The sequence below is a fragment of the Excalfactoria chinensis genome, chromosome 9 (assembly GCF_039878825.1).
Source record: "Excalfactoria chinensis isolate bCotChi1 chromosome 9, bCotChi1.hap2, whole genome shotgun sequence".
In the NCBI taxonomy this organism is placed as follows: domain Eukaryota; kingdom Metazoa; phylum Chordata; class Aves; order Galliformes; family Phasianidae; genus Excalfactoria; species Excalfactoria chinensis.
The window spans coordinates 4,302,879-4,321,842 of NC_092833.1; the positions used below are offsets into that span (position 1 = coordinate 4,302,879).

At 45.0% G+C, this 18,964-nt stretch overlaps 1 protein-coding gene across 2 annotated transcripts in view; it reads right to left on the reverse strand.

The window, feature by feature from the left end:
• EPHA4 (EPH receptor A4) overlaps positions 1-18,964 on the reverse strand; it is a 92,934-nt gene that overhangs the window by 53,975 nt on the left and 19,995 nt on the right. For both annotated transcript variants that reach the window (XM_072343940.1, XM_072343941.1), the window contains exon 4: positions 2,967-3,122. In XM_072343940.1, the coding sequence (XP_072200041.1) occupies positions 2,967-3,122 (156 nt within the window). The remainder of the gene's footprint in view (positions 1-2,966; positions 3,123-18,964) is intronic.

An 18,964-nucleotide genomic window follows, 5' to 3' on the forward strand; every position in this document is an offset into this window, starting at 1 on the left:
TCTGACCAGCACATCAGGAAGGAGAAGCTGCTTAGAACTCACTAGGGGAGCTGTGAGAACGGAAAGGGAATTCACCAATTCCCTGTCATCCACTGGCGTGGTCAGCCTAATGGAAAGTCATAACAGTCCTCCCCCCCAAGCTAGAAGGCAAGATAAGCGACGAAGCCAGCCAGCCTATTAGCAAAGGAAATCAATAGCCAAGGGTCAAAGCTTTACAAAAACACATCCTAAGAAGCCTGAAGTTCTTCATCTTAAAACTGTTTAGAAATAACAAAGAAAGGATCAATCCTCTGTCCATTCCAGGTGTTCTCTCCAAATTACCTAATGTTACTTTTATTCACCTGGTCTAATAGTTCTCCAAGTGAACAGAAAGCTGATTTTACAAGCCAGTGGAGCACAGTCTATCTTTTTGCTAGAAGAATGGATCTCTGATACTGTGTTTTATTTCTTCATTAGTGTGCCGTCACACTGAGCGATTACTAAATGCAGGGCCGAATGAGAATACCAGGGTTAAAGAGAGCATAATGAACAAAGAAGGTGCCTGATTATTATGGCTGTCAGCACAAGGGAATTGGGTTTGTCACCTGGTTTAACCAACTGGTAAGAACTGATTAGAGTCTGAATCTGTCTGAAAGAACTTTTGATGTTTATGCTCCCTTCTGTCTCCACAACGTGTCAGGAGAGGCAGACAAACTGGGAGCTTCCTCCAGAGGGCCTTCCTTCAGCATGGGCCCTTCCAATGGTTCCAGGCACTTGCCTCAAACACACAGGAATAAGGCAACTTGGTGTGGCAAAGGATGGCCCCCCAGGAGCCTCCTGAACCCGTTCTTGTGCAAGGCCCCATGGGGCTGCACCCAGGGCCTGCACAGATACCACCATCACAGCCACGCTCCAGCAACAAAGAGAAGGTACAAGTGAGCAAAGCAGCCCCACCAGCAAGCTCCAAAATAACTTCTGAGTCTTTCTTCATGTTGGATCACAGAAAAGGCAGCTCTTAAGCTACTGGTGAAAATTCAGGGCTATGAAATGGGATGTCCAGAGAAAGGCCTGCTTCCCAGGGCCTGGCGGCCGTGGGATTGTGCTGTTGGCTTGCCTCTCTGCACATCACATCCTCTGAGAGCACTGCAGAGATGAAGACTGTGGCAAGCACTGTGGCCCTTGCCCTCTCTTTTGCACTCTCCATATTTTCATGGTAGAACACCAAGACTGGGGACCTCAACTTTGACTGACCTCCAAATAGCAGAAAGGGGAAGGGTGCCAGAAGCAAGTCCAAGACTTGACAAAAAAAGGGCTAAGCTTGCAGGAGTACATTTTGCAATGTAAGCAAACATACGTATCATTTGCTCACAATTCTCCCATCTGGAATTATTTTGCGCTCTCCTCATACTTCAGCCCCACACATGCCTATTTAAATTCAACTGATTAGCTGATTCCTAATTTGATTTCTATTTGGTCAGTATATCGGCCGCTACAACCAGGGCTTTACGAGACATTTTTGCTGCTATAATGCTACCCAGAGTGTATCTTCTGAACAATAGTTCTATTGTTGCTAAAGATGTTTTCCCTATCAAAATGGTCAAGTCTGAAATCTTCTAGTGTAAACAGTGTTACAAAAAGCGTGATCCCACCCGACTTCAGCGGGGTTTCACATCACAGCTAGACTTCTATCCCCAATCAGCACTTGGCAAGGGATACGGGGACCTCTCTGCTTTCCTACTAAGCTAAAGCAGCTGCTCCTGACTATACCCTGACCTGCTTAACCACCACCCAGCAAAACTCCCAGCCGAAAGGAGATCACTGAGGAAGAGCTGGAATCACAGGGTGTGGGAAAGGGACGAGTGCTGCTGAGTTATGGACATACTTTGTTTCTGCCTTGTAAGGGAGAAATTAAGATTGAAACAAATGTGAGTCATCTCTCTAAAACGAATTTGGAATATATTAAAATGTTACAAAAGAAATATCTTAGCCTTCTCTCACAGACACATACACTACATAAATACACAGTTGAACTCCAAAAATCTGGAAGCATTTTCAATAGCTTTCAGAGAAAGTCACACATGGATTTCCCCCAGTAAAATACAGCCCTTTCACTTATTGTTTCAAACTGCTCTGCTCCTACAGAAACGAAAACCAAAGCATTAGATGATCACGATTTAACACCAGGGCATGTCTAGAGTCTCAGGTCTTTGGCTGCCTAACCCATTAACCAACACACAGGACAAGGAGCTGTTCCAGTAACACAGCGGGTGTGCTCAGCGTGCTACGCCTTTTGTTTCTCATGCTGAAAATGTTCTGGTGGAACTGAAGCATAATTCCATTTGCTGTGCATGATGTATTTATATACAAAGGATGTATTTATATACAAAAGATAAAATAAATCATACTTTTGGGATTTTACTTCTCATTATGGTTTAAAATTTCTTATTATCATCCCTTTTGGAGGAACGCTCCTATATTCCTAAGGGCCATCAGCAACAGTTTGCTTAAATTAGATATGTAATGAAATTATAAATATTATATATTTACTCCATATCATACTATTATGAAAGAAGTTGTCACAATTTCTAGAAATACCAATAATTTAAATATGGAAGGTGATGCCATCTACTAGACAGGTCCTCAGACGGGAAATAAGACCTGTAATTAGACCCAACTCCATTACTGAAGCTTGCAAGTCACTCCTCTTGCAGCTACTCATTTATTTAGACTGTAATCTCTCAAAGGTCAGTGCAACCGTGTCACTGTTAGGAATTCAGGGCTGAAAACTAGTGTTTTCTCTCCCAGAAGTGTGATCCACAATGCAAACTGCCCCTGCAAAGGGCTGCAAGAGCTAATGAAGACTGCTATCAGAGGCAGGACTTCTTAGACACAGCTCTCCAAGCAATGCGTCATCCATACAGATATGAAGAAAGACAGAAGGAACAGGAGATGAAAAGGGAAGAGAACGCTTATAAATACCAACTTACGAGTGCAGGGCATGGATGCAGCATCATTTTCCGCTCGGAAAAAGCCCCGATCGCAGGTGCAGGAGGTAGAGCCTTCCCAGATGGAGTAGCTGTGAGGCGGGCATTTGGCACACGCAACATCTGTCGAGAGTGCCTTGTAGTATCCGATTTTGCAAGCTAGAGAGAGGGACAGGAAGGGAGAGTGTTACTTGCCCAGGCTGCGATCATAAATCTCTGTCTTACTTATTCGAAATCAAGGCAGGAGACATTTCAAAAAGATCTAATGATGTCCTCTTAGCCCCAGGTGAAGAATTAACAATCATCATACTCTTAATGAGTACTCCTATGTCAGGAGGTACCAGTTTCTAATTCCAACAAGAGCCATTTTAAAAGCTGGCTTGGAGATGGCAAAAAAAAATTATGGACTTGTGTTGACACTGCCAGAAAATCAGCTGCCTCTTTGTGCTTACTGTAGAGCTGCATGCTGCTCAACCCACGTCCACCTGCATTCACATACAGCAGAGCACGCAACAAAAGGGTGCAATTGCTTTATTCTATGACCGCTTAAGGAATGGCAGCTGACAGCCAGACCCTGCCAATTTTTAAGAGGGAATGGGACAGGAACCCACTGCGATTGGCAGCAAGGCCATGTGCCTGACATGCCCGGAAATGGCTCATCTCCCTCCTGGAAAGGCAGAATTAATTTGGCTCCTGCTCCCCAGCAGAGGAAATCAGCAGCGCTCTCCCCTCCCCGAAGCCAGGACTCATCAGTGACTGCACCACTGGCAGAAGGTCCCATGTGTGGCTTGGCAAGCTTTCCATGACATCATCTATGTAAGTGCAATGCTTACACGGATGGGTACTTTTACATCACTTGGAAAAAACTCATTAGTATCATTAATAACACATTTTAACAGTGGCTAACGTGTATGCCATCTCAGAAATTTCTCCCTTGGCTCGAGATAAAAGCCAACCACCACCCTGCTTTCAGCACTATGGACAACAGAAGGAACACGTAAGCACGCAAACATGTAAAAAGGGAAGGTAGTTCCTGGCACTTGCTGCACTGCTCCCACTCATGTCTGGCCATTGATCACTGCCCTAACACCAACTTGTCCTCACACACTGCCATTTATCACTGCCCTAGTGCCACGATCCCTTCTCCTTGCCCATCTGGGCCCTGCCCAGCCCAGGCTCCTTCTCCTGCTCACCTTTCATCAGCCGCTCTCCTTTCCCTCCTTTAACGAAGCTGTCCATATTGGGAACATGGAGGGGTTTAGTAACACGTTTATAAACCAGCAAGTTGCTTCCCTCATTAACCAAAGCCATTTCTGGAATTTCCCTAACGAGCCCTAACTTTATGACGTGCCGTGCACCATCTGCAGAAGCGCTGGGAGACCGGCCCGCTTTGCTCGCTTTGGCTGCCGCTGGACCAGAGAATCTTATAAAAACACACTGCTCAAATGACTAAGATTTATGCTTCCGGAGTTTACATACATCGCGCAATTAGATAAGGTTCAACTCGCAAGGTGCTTTCTGGCCCTGCTTCAAATGGCCTTGGGGTTTCGAGGAGAATCAGAAACCACAGCACTGGCAGAAAGAGCAGCGGGGCCAGGCCAGCCTGCAGCACAGCAGCACGCCCCCAGCACAGCACAGCCCACTGGGCACAGCCACAGCCCCTGCTTGTGAAGTGAATGCATCAGGAAAAGAGGAAGAAAAAAAACAAAAAGGAAATGAACTTCCCTGTCTTTGCTATGATTGGCAATATGTGGTGAATGAGCTGTGCTACCGCTACAAGTCCTCCTGCAGCCAGCTGAACAGCAGCTGGTTCTGAGCTGAGATCTCAGTCCTGGTTCTGCTCTTCTGCATCAGTCAGTACAGAAACACAGAGAATGAATGGGAAATAAAGAGTGCAAGTGGAGAGCACACTAACTGCTTCCATCTGTTATTCAAGGGCTTCAAAAAAAAAAAACAAAAAAACATGTGAACTCTAATATTATTTTAATATGAGCATGATTGTTCACAAAAGTTATTAAATGAAGAGCTACGTTTTGCATTTCCCCAGTATTAGAGCACTCTGAGATGGTACCGTTCACAGCGGTAAGCTCTGCACTGACTGCAGTGTGTTTCTGCAAAGGTAGAAAAATGACACAGGTCTGAGGATCCTTCCTCTGCTCACTCCCTTTACAGGGAATAGATGGATGCTCTGGGTACCGCAAGGTCAACAGACTGTAAGCCAAGGATTTTTTCCCCTTTGTTTGAAGCACTGTATTTTGCTTTCTGCTATATTAAGCCACAATCATTAATATTTCAGGACCTGAAGAAGGCTCTCCCAGTGCAGTAGCTGCTCCAAAGCACACACAGCCATTTTGCTCCAGCTGCACAGACTGAGCCATCAGCTGTCCTGGCTTCTGTATGCTCTGAGATTCACCACATTGCAGCACGTGGCACAAAGCTGCATTAGGGAACACGCTGCACTAAGCCAACTGCCGTTACTCCCAGAGCTCAGTAGCACCATCACCACTTGGTTAAATCTAATCCTGCAAGGACAGCTCCACACGAAGCCCTGTGGCCGCAGCCGTGACCAGTAAAGCCAGGGCAGGCAGCAGATGGGCTGCCTTGGAGCTCCCTGGTTCAACAGGCCAACAAGCTGCCTGTGCAGAACCTGCTCCACGGATGTCTTTCCTGCCTTCAGATATTCATCCCTCTGCTTTCTTAGGGAGGGCTTGCTGGGCGAGGCAGGCCATGAGCAGCTCTCTTACACAGCTTTCCAAAGATCTCAATGTGAGAAGATGAGTTCACACGTGCTGTACAAACTGCTTTTAATTCCTTAGCTTTGCCTTAATTAACTCTCCCTGTTAGCTTAAAGAAGCAACAAAAAAGCAAGCAGACATCTTTTCTGGCCTTCAGCTCACCCACAGCCACAAGGTTATGGCCCTTGGCACTGTATCCAAAGAAATTTCTGAAAAATATTTGCAGTATCGAAGCGCTCTCAGTTTCTTTTAGAAGAAATCTCATCAATTCTAAGCAGCCATCAGCTTGAAATAACCACGCTGATATCTCAGAGCCGCCACATTATAATCTATTTAACTTCTATTTCCCCTAAAGCCAGGTGGGGTTTGTCCAGCAGTGTCATTCAGCACCGTGGGGTTTCTTTCTTAAAGCAGAGCTGACCCAAGCGATACACGTCAGAGCTGCAAAAAAGGCTCAGAACAATTACTTCCATTTTACAGCAACTAACAAGAAATCATAGTTTTAAAACTATTTCTAAATAAGCTTTGATTCTTTTCTTTTTTTTCCCCCCTTCTGATTTCAGGATAAAAATCTTAAGGAGAGAAGTCCTATCCAGCATTTTAAGCTGTTCAAGAAAATGGAGCGTGTGCAACCCAGGCTGCAGAGCCATCCCCTTACAGATCCCAGAGCTGAATGTGCCACTGTCAAGGTGTTCTGTGTGGGATCAGTACCCCTGGACAGGGGAGACCTCAATGGGGCCAGCAGTGGATGAGGAATGCTCACCGTGCTCCCACGCCCACAGGAGACAGTGCTGTGCCAGGGACGTTTACTGTGGTGAGCACTTGGGTAACACTGCAGGTAGAAAGGCACCAGAGCAAACTTTGAGGTAAAAATCAAGAACAAAACTCCTGGTTAAATGAAGGACAAAGCAAACAATTTCAGAAAGAATACTTCGATGTTTTTCTTATAAATTTCAGTCCAAAAGGAAATTTGTGTATCAAATACTTTGATAGCACATTATGTGCTTTGTCATCAGCAGTTATTTTTTCTATGGCTCCTGTCTGTGTGAAAATATTTTAAGCTCGTGCTTTAATTGCACCCTTAGGAATAAAAAGTTACTTTTATTTTTCCCCTCTAATGTGCCTCCTACTCTTTAAAAGGATGGATTTTCTCCCTCAGATTGTAACAAAACCACATCTGCCACATAAGTAGGCAGCATCTTCTCAGCTCTCTTTTACTGTTATTACCATTTCTGAGCAGATTTTTGTGTGTTAATTATAGAACTCAATTGTTTGGATAGTCTCTTTTGATGAGCTTTCTGCCCCGCACCATGAACTCCTCTGTTATTGTACAGCTGTTTGAGTTCCAAATGCTCATCAGGGTTTTCTAATTGTCAAGCTGTCCCAGCGACTAGTTCTTTTGACCTAAAAGTCAAAGAAAGGGAGTCACCCTTGTCTCCCCGACATGAATGCCAGGGGAGCCCCAGCGGCCCCCCTAATGCCTACGAGACAATGCCTTTCCAGATCATTGCCACTACAAGCATAATTGGTTTGGGGTGAAATGAGAAGATTTTAAATAGGATGAATTAATGAGTTTCTTGTAAAATTAAGTCGTTCTCCTGGTCCAATCTAATTACTCACTGTAATGCCCCTGAGGGTGATAAATAAAGATCCTTAGAAGCCAGAGGGGGAAAGGGAAAAAAGAAGTGCCTTCTCTTCAGTCTTTCTTACAAGTCAGGTTGTAGAATTAGATGTAACCTGCCAAACAATGTTTCCAAGTAAGGTCACATTCCTTTGATGTTCATGCTGCAATATCTTTGCTGCCTGTTTTACCTCCTTTTAAGAACGACCGTACGATTTCTACACATTGAGTTCCACCTCTTTATCTCCTCACTCCAATGAGCACAGCAGTATTTCCAAAACCAAGCCCATTTTTCTATTGTATTAATGACAAGCGGAAGCACAAACAATCCTACTAAAGACAATTTCGAGACTTTGGAGCAGTTTCCCTCTTTGTGCTGGCTCAGCCTAGATTGAACCCATGGCAAGGGGAGGACAGAGGATGGTCTCAGTGACTGATGGCCGGACAGTTCAGTTTCTGCACCTGGAGGACAGGAAGCTCACCTGCCTACACCTGGCAGAAGCTGAAAGTTGTGAGGAGCGGCTTAGTCAGGGAGATCTCTGCCATGGAATTGGGCCACCAGCACCATCCAAGGTCTCCTTCTGCATCCTCAGGAGAAAAGGCATGAGGTGCAGACCATTAACTGCAGCTGCCAATTGCCAGAGCACATCAAAGATTGGTGCATGGCTGCTCCCTGTCATCAGGCAAAGCCCTCGTGCTTTCAGACACATCCCATCAGTACCCATGTAAACTTACACAGGTACCCACTAAATCTCAGTCTCCTATGACAATTCCAGGCCTGGAAAGCCAGGCAGCCAACCCAGACGGCAAAAGCCAAGGCAAAATGCGGTGTTCAGGACCTCAGCCCTTCCTTGGGCACTGAGCCACTGAGCAGTGGGGCCTCTTTTTCCCCAGCCTACCTCATGGTACCTGCACATACAAATACAAGTGTCCTTCACAACCCCTGGTGGGTCCAACTGCAGCCAAGCTTTGGCTTTCCTTACTTAACTCCTATCTCATACACATGGAATACAATTATGCTGATAGCCCAATCACTGTAAAAACTAAAACCCACTTTTTTTCCCCATCAGTCACCACATATATATATATATATATATATATATATTTTTATTTTTATTTTTTTAAAGGAAATCAGGTAGTCAAAAGCATAAAAAAAAGACTTAAATACATGTATTCATATATTAAATAAGTTCAATAGGTAGACAAGTAGAAAAGCAAAATAAATAAGTTAGCTTTTATTCTAAAAACTATGAAGAATTATTCTGACGTTTGCTATGCAGCTGATAGATGAACTGCTGAAACAACTCGCCATAACTATACAAACTTCAAAACGCAATATTCAAATGCATTACTAAAAACAGCTTACAGGAGCAACACCCATCTTTGCTACAGCTCTTCCTACTTCCTATGCCTTGTGGGTCAGACCGTTTCCACCCCGTGGTTGTCAATGATCTCTGACACTTCCCTGATCTTGCATCACTGCCATCAACATCACCTTCCTGAGCTGCTTCCAGCCTCATGCTAGGAGGTCTCTATCAAGGCACTGTAAAAGGAAAAGCAGCCCATGGACAGTCCATTTGCTGCCCTTTTGTTTTGCTTTGTCTGAAATTAAAACAAAACAAAAGCAAACAAAAAAATAGAAAGCTAAGGATTGGGTAAAAAAAAAGAATAAAATAAAAACCCCTTTCTTAGTGAGAAGTCAGTGCTTTCCACAGGCAATGAAAAGTCCAGGCTGCTCTGCTCTCTGCAGGAAGAAGTTTGCTAGGACCAGCAAGGACAGGCTCAGCAGCTGGTGCTCTGGCAGTGGAAATGGGAAGGGCAGCTTGCTCTGTCTGGGCTGCAGGACACCCTGCCCTGCCCTGCCCAGCAGAGAATAACAGGCACATACAGCCCCTGCACACCCAGAGGGTTTAATGCACAAGGATGTGTTGCTGAGCTGGGGAATCGGCACTTCAATGGTTTTAATAAAACATTCCAATTTTCATTAATTTATGAATCCAATAAGAATCAATCCAGGACAATATCTTCATTTTAATAAGACCTTCTCAAAAGCAGAAATTGGGCTGCTTTCCCTTGTTCAGTGCACACAACCCTAGTGCTGCTAGCACGCTTGTGCAAGCGCTGAGAGCATCTTTAACATGGTACCAAGCTCAGCATCCGGGTGCTCCCCGGTTCCAGCTGCTCATGCTGTCACTGTGCTCTGTCACAGACTTCATCCAATTCTGAAAGTTTAATCACCTTTCCGCAAGCTGTGAGATCTAGGAGATGAGTCAACTAATCAGTTTCAAATAATTACTCAATTAGAAAAACAAGTTGACAGTTTCCCTCGAACAGAAGCAGCAAGAGGCGAAATCACTAAACTAACAGACTTTAAGTCATTTTTAGAGGTTTGCTGTTTTGGTTTGTTTTTCAAATGAGAAAGAGAAAAATGCCGGCAGGATGGTTTTGTTTGTTTGTTTAAGCAACTAGATTTTACAGAAAAAATATGAGGGAAGTGTTAAAATATACAGCGAAAGCTGGTTAATTGCCTTGAATCTCCACATTAACAAGCCCTAATCCTGCTTACAAGCTCCTCTCCCCAGCCATGTAAAAGCGCTGATGGGAACAGAGATCCACATCTCAAAGCACTGTCCGGCCAGTGGGGGATTATCTCTCATCTCCTAAATCTTGACAACTCCATAAAAAGGCAATTAAACTTCCTAAATTAGATAAAGCCTGAGACCGAGTGCTGCAGCAGCTTAACGCTGAAAGGCCTAAAACTACTATCACGTAGCCCCAACATCACCGTTAACACATCTGTTTGCTCCTAACTGCCATCATCTGAAGGCTTGTGCTAAAAAGAAGTACTGAATAAGGCGTTAAAGATAAATAGCAAGTTATTTTCAATTATTTAATATATGCTAACGAGACATTGCAATTTGCCTTAAGTAATTATTACATTAATCCCCCCCAAGGAATTTCCTATTGACAAGAATTCGTGGATTCATTCTGCATATAAATCCTTTAATGCTGTTTCCTTTGTGCAAGTGGAATGCCACTCACTGCAGCAGAGCTGTAATGTTGTCTGCTACTGTTTGAACTGCTATCACAACTGCAGGAGCCAAGTCCTTCCAACTAACTGGGAACTACAGCTTCTGTGTGTACACACACACACACACACAAGTGCATATATATAGATTCTATTTTTTTTTAGCCTTTGGTTAACTGTGAAGCAGCCAGAACAAAGTTCAAGCTGATAGCTCTGGAGCTACAGCAAGATGCCTTAATATGGTTGAATCATCACGTCCTCTCTAAATGGCCATACAACATGTCTTTAAAAAAAAAAAAAAGCTATTTTTGTCTTCCCAGAGAATTGCTTGACACAAAGGTTTTGAAGATGCCTAAATATAGACAGTTCTGATGAGATCAGGGTCTAAGCAAGATAACAACTCTGCACTATTTTTGACCGTTTCACAAAGACGCCGGAACACAATGGCTTCAAACAGATGCTGCTTCGGCTCTCCGCAGCACTAGAGGAAATAGAGGAGGTACTGCTGAGAGGCTCCCATCAACAGCACTGTAAAAAACTATCAATCCTCTACTAAGCAGTACATCAATCAAAACAGTGCAGTGCAAATCATGATCCATTAAGTACTTCACACTTGATTACCCATGACATTTTAGAGAGGGTCATACATTGATGAGTTGCTTCTCTCTTCTTTGCCCTTTGCTATTCGGAGTGCATGACCACTTTTAGTTCATTACTGATGCAAAGATTATCATGAAGCTTAATTTCAACAAGACAGGAAAACAGCAGCTCAATTGTTTGTCCTTTTCTCCTCAAGTTTCCCAAGCTGTATGTTTCACCATTCAAAGCAGAACACACCTTTTCAGAAGTGCCCGACACGGGTGCTGTACAAGTGCACCTTATTGAACTTGGGATCCTGCACCAAAGATTTTTAATGCAGAGAAGAATGACTCAAACCACCCACCATTTCTCTACATGCCTCTTTTTATCCAATTCTGAAGAGGTTACAGATTCATTCCAAACCCACATCCAATTCACAAAACCAACAATATACAGAGAGGCATCTTGGAGCTGTCCTACATTTGATCTCCCTTAAGGCCTGGTGTCTCACAGAGAAGTGTGATCTCATGGCTACAAGGGCTACAGGGTTTCTGTAGGTCTCTTTACTCCAGTTCCTGGCTCTGTCAGATATGGAGGACAGCTCCCTAACCTTCCTCTTGCATCCACAGTGATGTATACCACTGCTTGAAGAGGAAACATCATTCTTTTGCTTTCCAGCAGATCTGGCCTCACTTTCTGCTAAGTAAATTTCAGGTCATCTCCCCAGGGATCAGGCATGCAGACAGTCTCTTCCCACAGGAGCTAATGGTATGGAAGCAGCAGTGAGAGGAAAGCAGGGCTGCTCCTCTGGAGCCACTTCATTGACCTGCACAATTTCACAGACACCCAAAGCACAAACCCAATATCCCTGCCTCAGTTTATGCATTTATAAACTGGCAATAAAATTTACAACGGAAACACTGAAAAGCTGTTATGAGGTTTAATTAAGCAATGAGTGTGCACAGGGCGCCCTGAGATCTCCAGATAACAAGGCACCCATGTGAGAGAGGAGGCGATTACTTCTGATGAAACAAACCCATGGCAGCAGCCTGGCACACTCAGCAGGGAATCTGCTGGGCTGCCTCTGCCCTCTTACAGTGCAAAGGAAGCCTGCAGAGGCTGTTTACCTGCTCTCTGGCAGGATGGTTGGAAAGAAAGCAAAGAAAAGCCAGCACAGACGGAATGCTCAGAGCTGTGAAACTGTCCGTGTTTCAAAATCAAAGCAGCTATATGTCTGCTCTGTCAACGAACCTTTCAGTAGGGAGGAATAATTTAATAAGAATAGGTGGAATCTCCCACCTTGGTGTGATCTGGTGGCTGCAAGGGGAAACGGATTTTGGCAGTTCCCACATTCTTTTGTCAAACTCCTCTTGTCTGGGAAAGAGCGGAGTGCCAGAAGCCCTTGCAGGTGAATACCTTGGCTGTTTCAAGTTCACTTGATTTAGAGAGATAGCACGTTTATCTGGATGTTTGGAAAGTTATTAATGAAATCAGCAAATCCTCTCCATGTATAAATTATAAATCACCTTCAGCAATACCATGCAAATTATCAAGTCAAGTGAGAACATGCCTATTTATCTGTGACAGTCTTTTATCACCAACAAATAAAAGCAAGAGGGAAGCACCTGTGGGGAGAGACATCACCGTCAGCACTGGAGTGCAGCGTTAGATCATGAATGGCAGCAGGACCCCTGGTTGGGGGTCATCTATCACAATGATGTGAAGGAGGTGCCAGACTAGGCACTAGCATAGCCCAAGGAGAGCAGAGGTGCAGGTTGCACTGCAGGGCCCAGCAAGGAGACTTCCACTACAACGCAATGGCAGTAGTGGGCTTTGCTTGCAAGGCCAAGAGCTGGGCCCCAATGAGCCCAATGTCCCCAGCACTACAGCAATGGCTCCTCAGGAGCTGAAGTAACAGTCAGTGCTGCTGAAGGAATGAGAGGCTTCTCTCCCCTGTGGAGGGCCCCATGTCATGCAGGAGGTCCCATGGAGCGCCAGCCCCAGCCTCAGCCTGCATGGTGACCAGGCCCCAAGACACAACATGGGGATGGGCAGTGCCAGCCTGCAGGGCCTGTGCCCACCACGGGGATGCAGAAAGGCCTCCTGTCCCACTGCTGCTAATTAGTTTTGCTTATAATCTGAAAAGGCATCCATCTACAAAACTACTGGCAAATAAGCTTAACAGTATCATCACATTTTTGACTCAGATGCCCTTATGGCTGACACGATTGATCTATTAATTCAAATATCTACACGATAACTAAATGAGCACAAGATAATAAACAAAGAAATTCATTGCGGTAAGAAGCAGCTATTTAGAAATGGCCAAAAGCACCACTGACTTCAATCCAGGCCACAAAAATTCACTCTGGGAAAGAAACCTGGCCCTGAGTCTGGCCAAGGCCCCAATGCTCCGTGTCAGTGCGTGACTCACATCCTTCCCATCGGCCACACTCTTCCTGGTCTGATAAGCTCTATCAGTTCATGGCTCTCATGAGCACAACTTATCTAGTCTCACTGCATCGTATCAAGACTTAATTCTGCCTCAGCAATTAACAGAATGCTATCAGTTGTATCCCAATTGCATCTTGGATAGTCCAGGAGACTGAGGCACCGTCAATTACGTAATGTCACACCTACATGACACAGACACTTGGGTGTGCAAGGCCATCGTCTCTTTCCTGCACACACATTTCACTTTCCCATAGGTCCCAGATATAAAGAGTAGCCTTCGCTTCCAAACCTCAGCCAAGCAGACATGTTTCCCCCATTTTTCTCTCCCTTTGTTAATGTCAGTCCATGTCAATTTAGAGAAACCCATCCTGAGGAGCTCCACTGCCTTCCCAGTGTTTCTGTGACTGTCAAGCTTCACACAGTAAAAGGCAGCATGCAACTACAGATGGATGAACCCCACAAAGAGCCCAGCAGCCATCTATAGCCATCAGAGGCTTCCCCCTGGTGCCCACCCCACAGCAGCACTATCTGCTCTTTGCCTCCCACCACCAAAGCCTTGTCACCATGTATTTGTTAGGTGCCCCAGAGAGGACCACTGTGTTTACTTCAATTTTCAAACACAGCACCGCTAGATTACCAAAATCCATATTAGCCTATCAGGAAAACATAGGAGAACCTGTTCTTCTGAATAATAGTGTTCAGACCAGCATATTGATTTTCTGTGTTATTTACTTGCAATCACTTAGCAAACTTTGCTTTGCTTGCATTCAGTTGTTAAGAAACACACACGCAAACACCCAAATAAGAATTTTCTAGCAACCAAAATAAGTATTTTGTGCATAATGAAAATTTGGGGCAGCAGAGCAGCACAGTGAAGGACAAGCAGGGCTGCAATGCGCTGGTTGTGGTGTGTCTGACACGTCAAGCTTATTCTCGAGATGTATTTTTCCTTTGTGAAGGTGCAGTCAAACAGCAGCCACTAATGGGCCAGTAAATTTGCACTATGCCAGGCTGAGCTCTGGATGCATGAGATCAGCCACTAACACGGGGAGGGGGAAGATGGATATTTCCCCATATTTTATTTTTATGCATTTGCTTACATTTTGCAAATGTGCCACTTAAATAGAGCTATTTTTTAAGTTGTGCCCAACTCATCACAGTACATAAGCAATCTTTTGAAAGACTCAATATGAATCACCTCTGTCAACAGTAAGTGGGTTTTGACATTGTGAACACTTAGTGACATTACTCAGAAATACACAAACACGCTTGCTCTCCTGCACAGTCATTTTAGGACATCAGAAGGGTATGAAGTTTGAACATATAACAGAAGGAGAGAAAATTCCAGGTCTAAATTAGAAGTCCCCTACCCCAGATTGCCTTAGAGCACCAAGGAAGATCGCTCCTGCATGGGAATATTTGCATTGGCCTCAGTCTTGGTCTTAAAGACCTGCTCATGACACCTCCATCCTCCAGAGCCATGGAGATCAAGCAGCAGCCTGCTGGCCCAGGCTCTGACTCACTCCAGACCCACTCCTGACCCCAGTCTGGCCCACCACAGCATGCCCAGTGCAATGCCACGGGCAGGGGTGGCCCAGGACAGTTCCTGTCTCTGCAACATACAGGATACTCAGACAGCAACCAGAGACGCCGAGTACAAAGGACAGAATGGATGGCTGTTCCACTAAAAGCACTCCCAGAACTGCTAAGGAGCAGCCTCAGCATCCAAATACTTTAATAGTTACCTGAACACTTGCAGGGTTGATGCTGACTCAGAAACCAACTGCACTCAAAATCCTGCAACTGGGGATTAACTGTGCTGCCTCCGAGCTCGTCCACCCTGCTACATGCACAGCAAATGACAAAAAGCATTTGCAATTCTAAGCGCTCACAGATTCAAGGTTGGAGTTTTCCCATTTCAAGAGTTCTCCACATACACAAAATCCAAAGCACGGATTCTGACAGATTGATTTTTTAGAATCTATCTCAGGATGGCAAATATGAAAGCAATCATTATTTCAGCTTCTTAAGGGGGACTTCCCTGTCAGTGTGCGCTGGTGATTTGTTAAACAAAATGTTTTGCAGTAAATCACATGGAAATGTGAACTCAGCAAATGCCAGAGGCAATGACAGGCGGATATAAATGACAATTAGAAAGGTGTGTCCGGATGCTTGAGGTATGAGCAACGATAAAGTGCTTGTGAAATTTCACCTGCCTGGATTGGGACAGAGGTTGTGGCCTTGGAGAAAAAAAAAAAGAAGAAGAAAAAAAAAATCAGATGTGCTAATTAAAAAGAAAAATATACGTCTGAGTTGACATTCAAATATTCCAGCCTCAGCAGGGAATAAAACCTACAGATTGTGGGAATTAGTCTGAATCAGACCTCATTAAATGGTCACGGCAAGGCTGGAGAAAGAATACATGCCAATGGTAACTGCAGACATCTCCTCGGCTGGTGAGAAGACCAAATTCTTTTCACATAATCACACATTTGCACTCACGGGTTTCTAAAATGGGTTTAGCAGATCTCTGCTCACCTCCTCTAAGCTGCTTTAGACGTTTTAGAAAATACATGAAACTGATCAGAATCCTCTCAAATTCTGAGAAGGAAAAGCAGACAGACATATACTTTAGCTGATTAAATGTTTAACGTTAACAGCATCCATTACCATCACCAGCAGCTAGCGATGACTAACAAAGAGGAACATGAAATCACATTACTGCATTCAGCAAACCTTCAGAACGCGCCACTTTTCACAGTCAAAAATAGCATACCTTCCAAGCCCAGGCTTCGTCAGCCCATTCTGTCAGCAGTAAAAGCTGTTTTCTAGGCCACAGCACTTTCCATTAGTGCAATGTGATTTGCCACTGCATTTTTAGAAAGCTGAGGTGAACGTGCAATACAAAGGGGCAGTGAGTAAACCTAAAATGAAAGTCTCCAACTCCCCGTGTAGGGCAAGGTCACGGAACAGCTGCCTATGGAAACCCCCACGCAGAGTCACCTGCATGCAACACACTGGCTGCGTATTCCCAGCAGCTTTTCACTAAGGGTAATTCAAATAAACAGTGATACATCCCCACCAAATGACTTAAAATGTGGACATAATGACTCCTCGTGTGGCTTTATACGCTTCCGCTCATGAATGCATCACCTGGGCGGTTCTATCACATTAGTTGATTCTTGAGAAGGTCCAATTGTTACTCATGTTGTTTGAGCGCTATCTGTTCCTGGTAACAGGGAGAGGAAAACAAGCCGAAACAAAGCTGCCTGGTATTTTCAAAGCTGCAGTGTAATAGTTATCTAGAATAAAGTCCTGCCTGAATATTTGCAAGAAGCGTCAAACCGTACAGAAGCAATGATGAAAGGACTGGCGGCATTTTTTGATAGAGAAGATAATCATTTATGAGCTACCAGCAAACTAAACAAAAATTAACAAGCTCCATAAACCAATTAAAATTCAGAATGTAAAATGGATATAATGACTCAGCAGCCTGATCACTACTCTCATAAAACCGGCTTAATAACATATGGGCCGAGTCTTCTCACATCAGCACCAACATAAATTTAAGTAGCAAATTGAAATTCTCATAATTAATGGAGTTTCGCTGATGTAAAAGCTGGAAGATGGGAGAATCAGACCCAAGGCTGGGCTCGTATCTCTGTGCAGGTTGGGAACAGCTACCAGGAACGTGCTGCCAGGTCTGTGCAGGAGGTGCTGCTTTACCAAAGTCTGTCTGAAGACAATGAAGCGGGCACTGTCACTCTCATTTAAGCATCAGTGCACTGCCAGGCAGTGGGAAAAAACAAACCAACCTGCAATGATGGCCTAAATATTCTCCAGTGGGTTTAAAAATAAAATAATAATAATAGAGAGAAAGAGAAAACACAAGCCCAGAAGGGACAGAACATTGTGTAAACTCCCTGTTTCTGCACTGAATTCAGCCTCATTACCAGGGAGGACAGACTCTGACCCCCTTTCTGCATTTACCAAGTGACGCCGCTTACAACTTGCTGTATGTAACTCGGGCTTGAGAAGTAATTCTACTTCTGGATTTGAAATTTCAAACATGTTGCAAGTCTGACTGCAATGAAGCACTACCAGCCTCCTCTAGAACAAGGAAGGCTTTTCCAGTGTTTAGTCATCAGTAAACAAGTCCTGCAGATTTAAAGCCATCTTTGTAGCATTTCTTCACAAAGGCAACTTTGGCCCTCACAACAAACAGCTCACAGCCTTAGGTCACACAGCACGAACCACCTGGGTGGTATCCCACACTTAGGGTTGTGGGTTTTTTGGGAAGGCCCTGGCTGGCACTGCACCACTGGCCCTCTGGTACCTCCCTGAGCATCAGGAACACAGCAGGGTGTTTGCAGGATGAGTTTCAAGCACCCTCAGTTATTGCGGTGTGGTTTGAGCAGCACCCTGGAACCACAAGGCAAGCTGACGGGCTGAGATACAGCAATCTTTCTTTACCTGCCAGATGTTACTGACCATTTGAGATCAGCTTTTAACTCTGGATGATGAGAGTTCAAAAAACCAGCCAGGTGCTGTTCTGTTAACACCTGCTGCCAAAGCTGTGCCACAAATAAAGCCCCTATCAGAGGTAGCCCTAGAACTCATGATATTAGAGTTGCGCTGCACAGCAAACTGGGGCACCACTTGCCTATTGAGAAGGTGAGCAGGATGTTCAGGTGAATGGTGCAGTCCATTAATCAGAAAGCCTCCAGAGTTGGGTCTGAAGGGAGCAGAGAGCAGCCAGCAGCGGGCAGGGTGGAGGCTGCAGTCTCTCCTTTGCTCCTCCACACTCTCCCCGGGGCTGTGCCTCGAGCTGGCGAAGCAGAGCCAGGCTGAGGAGGAAGCACTGCCTCGCTGCAATCAGGGGCTGCTCAAGGAGCCCCAGGCTCCAGGGATTAAAGGAGCCAGCCTCGGGCTCCTCCTGGTCTGTGCTCACCAGCACTGGCTCCTCAGAGCTGAAATCCTGCTGAGGGCAGCAGCAGCAGCCTGGGAGCTGGGGGCCGCAGGTGATGCTCTGCAGCATGGCAGAGCTGCAGGCACAGGATGGCCTGGCAGCTAATGCAAGGCCTGCAGTGCTGCCATACCTGCCTCCACTAGCACCTGGCCCAGGGCCCCATGTCCTTCCATTCCTTCCCTTCCAGGATTTTTGAACCAAACCAGCCTATCCATAACAGGTCAAGTACCTCAGTCTGCCATCTATGTAGCGTGTGGCCACGCTGCACAAGGTTCCAGCACAGTTAGTATGTCTGGCAACGTTACCCCCCAGTGTATTCACCACACCTTGCCTTCCTTTGTCCTCAACATGATATTTTCTTAGGTCACTGCAAAATAAATGCAGAGAACCAAAAAAGACAACTCTCTCCTTTAAAGGCCTTCTGCTGACAACAGGAAACTATTTTTGGTGGCTTTATGTTTTTTCAGGGTTGAGCAATCACATTGGTTTACAACAATATCCTTTCAGTTTTCCACTACATATCCCTATATATCCACTATATATATTTCCATATCCCTTTCTCACAGAAAGGAGCAGACTCAACCACACACAGGTGGGAGCTCCTGGCCGCACTCT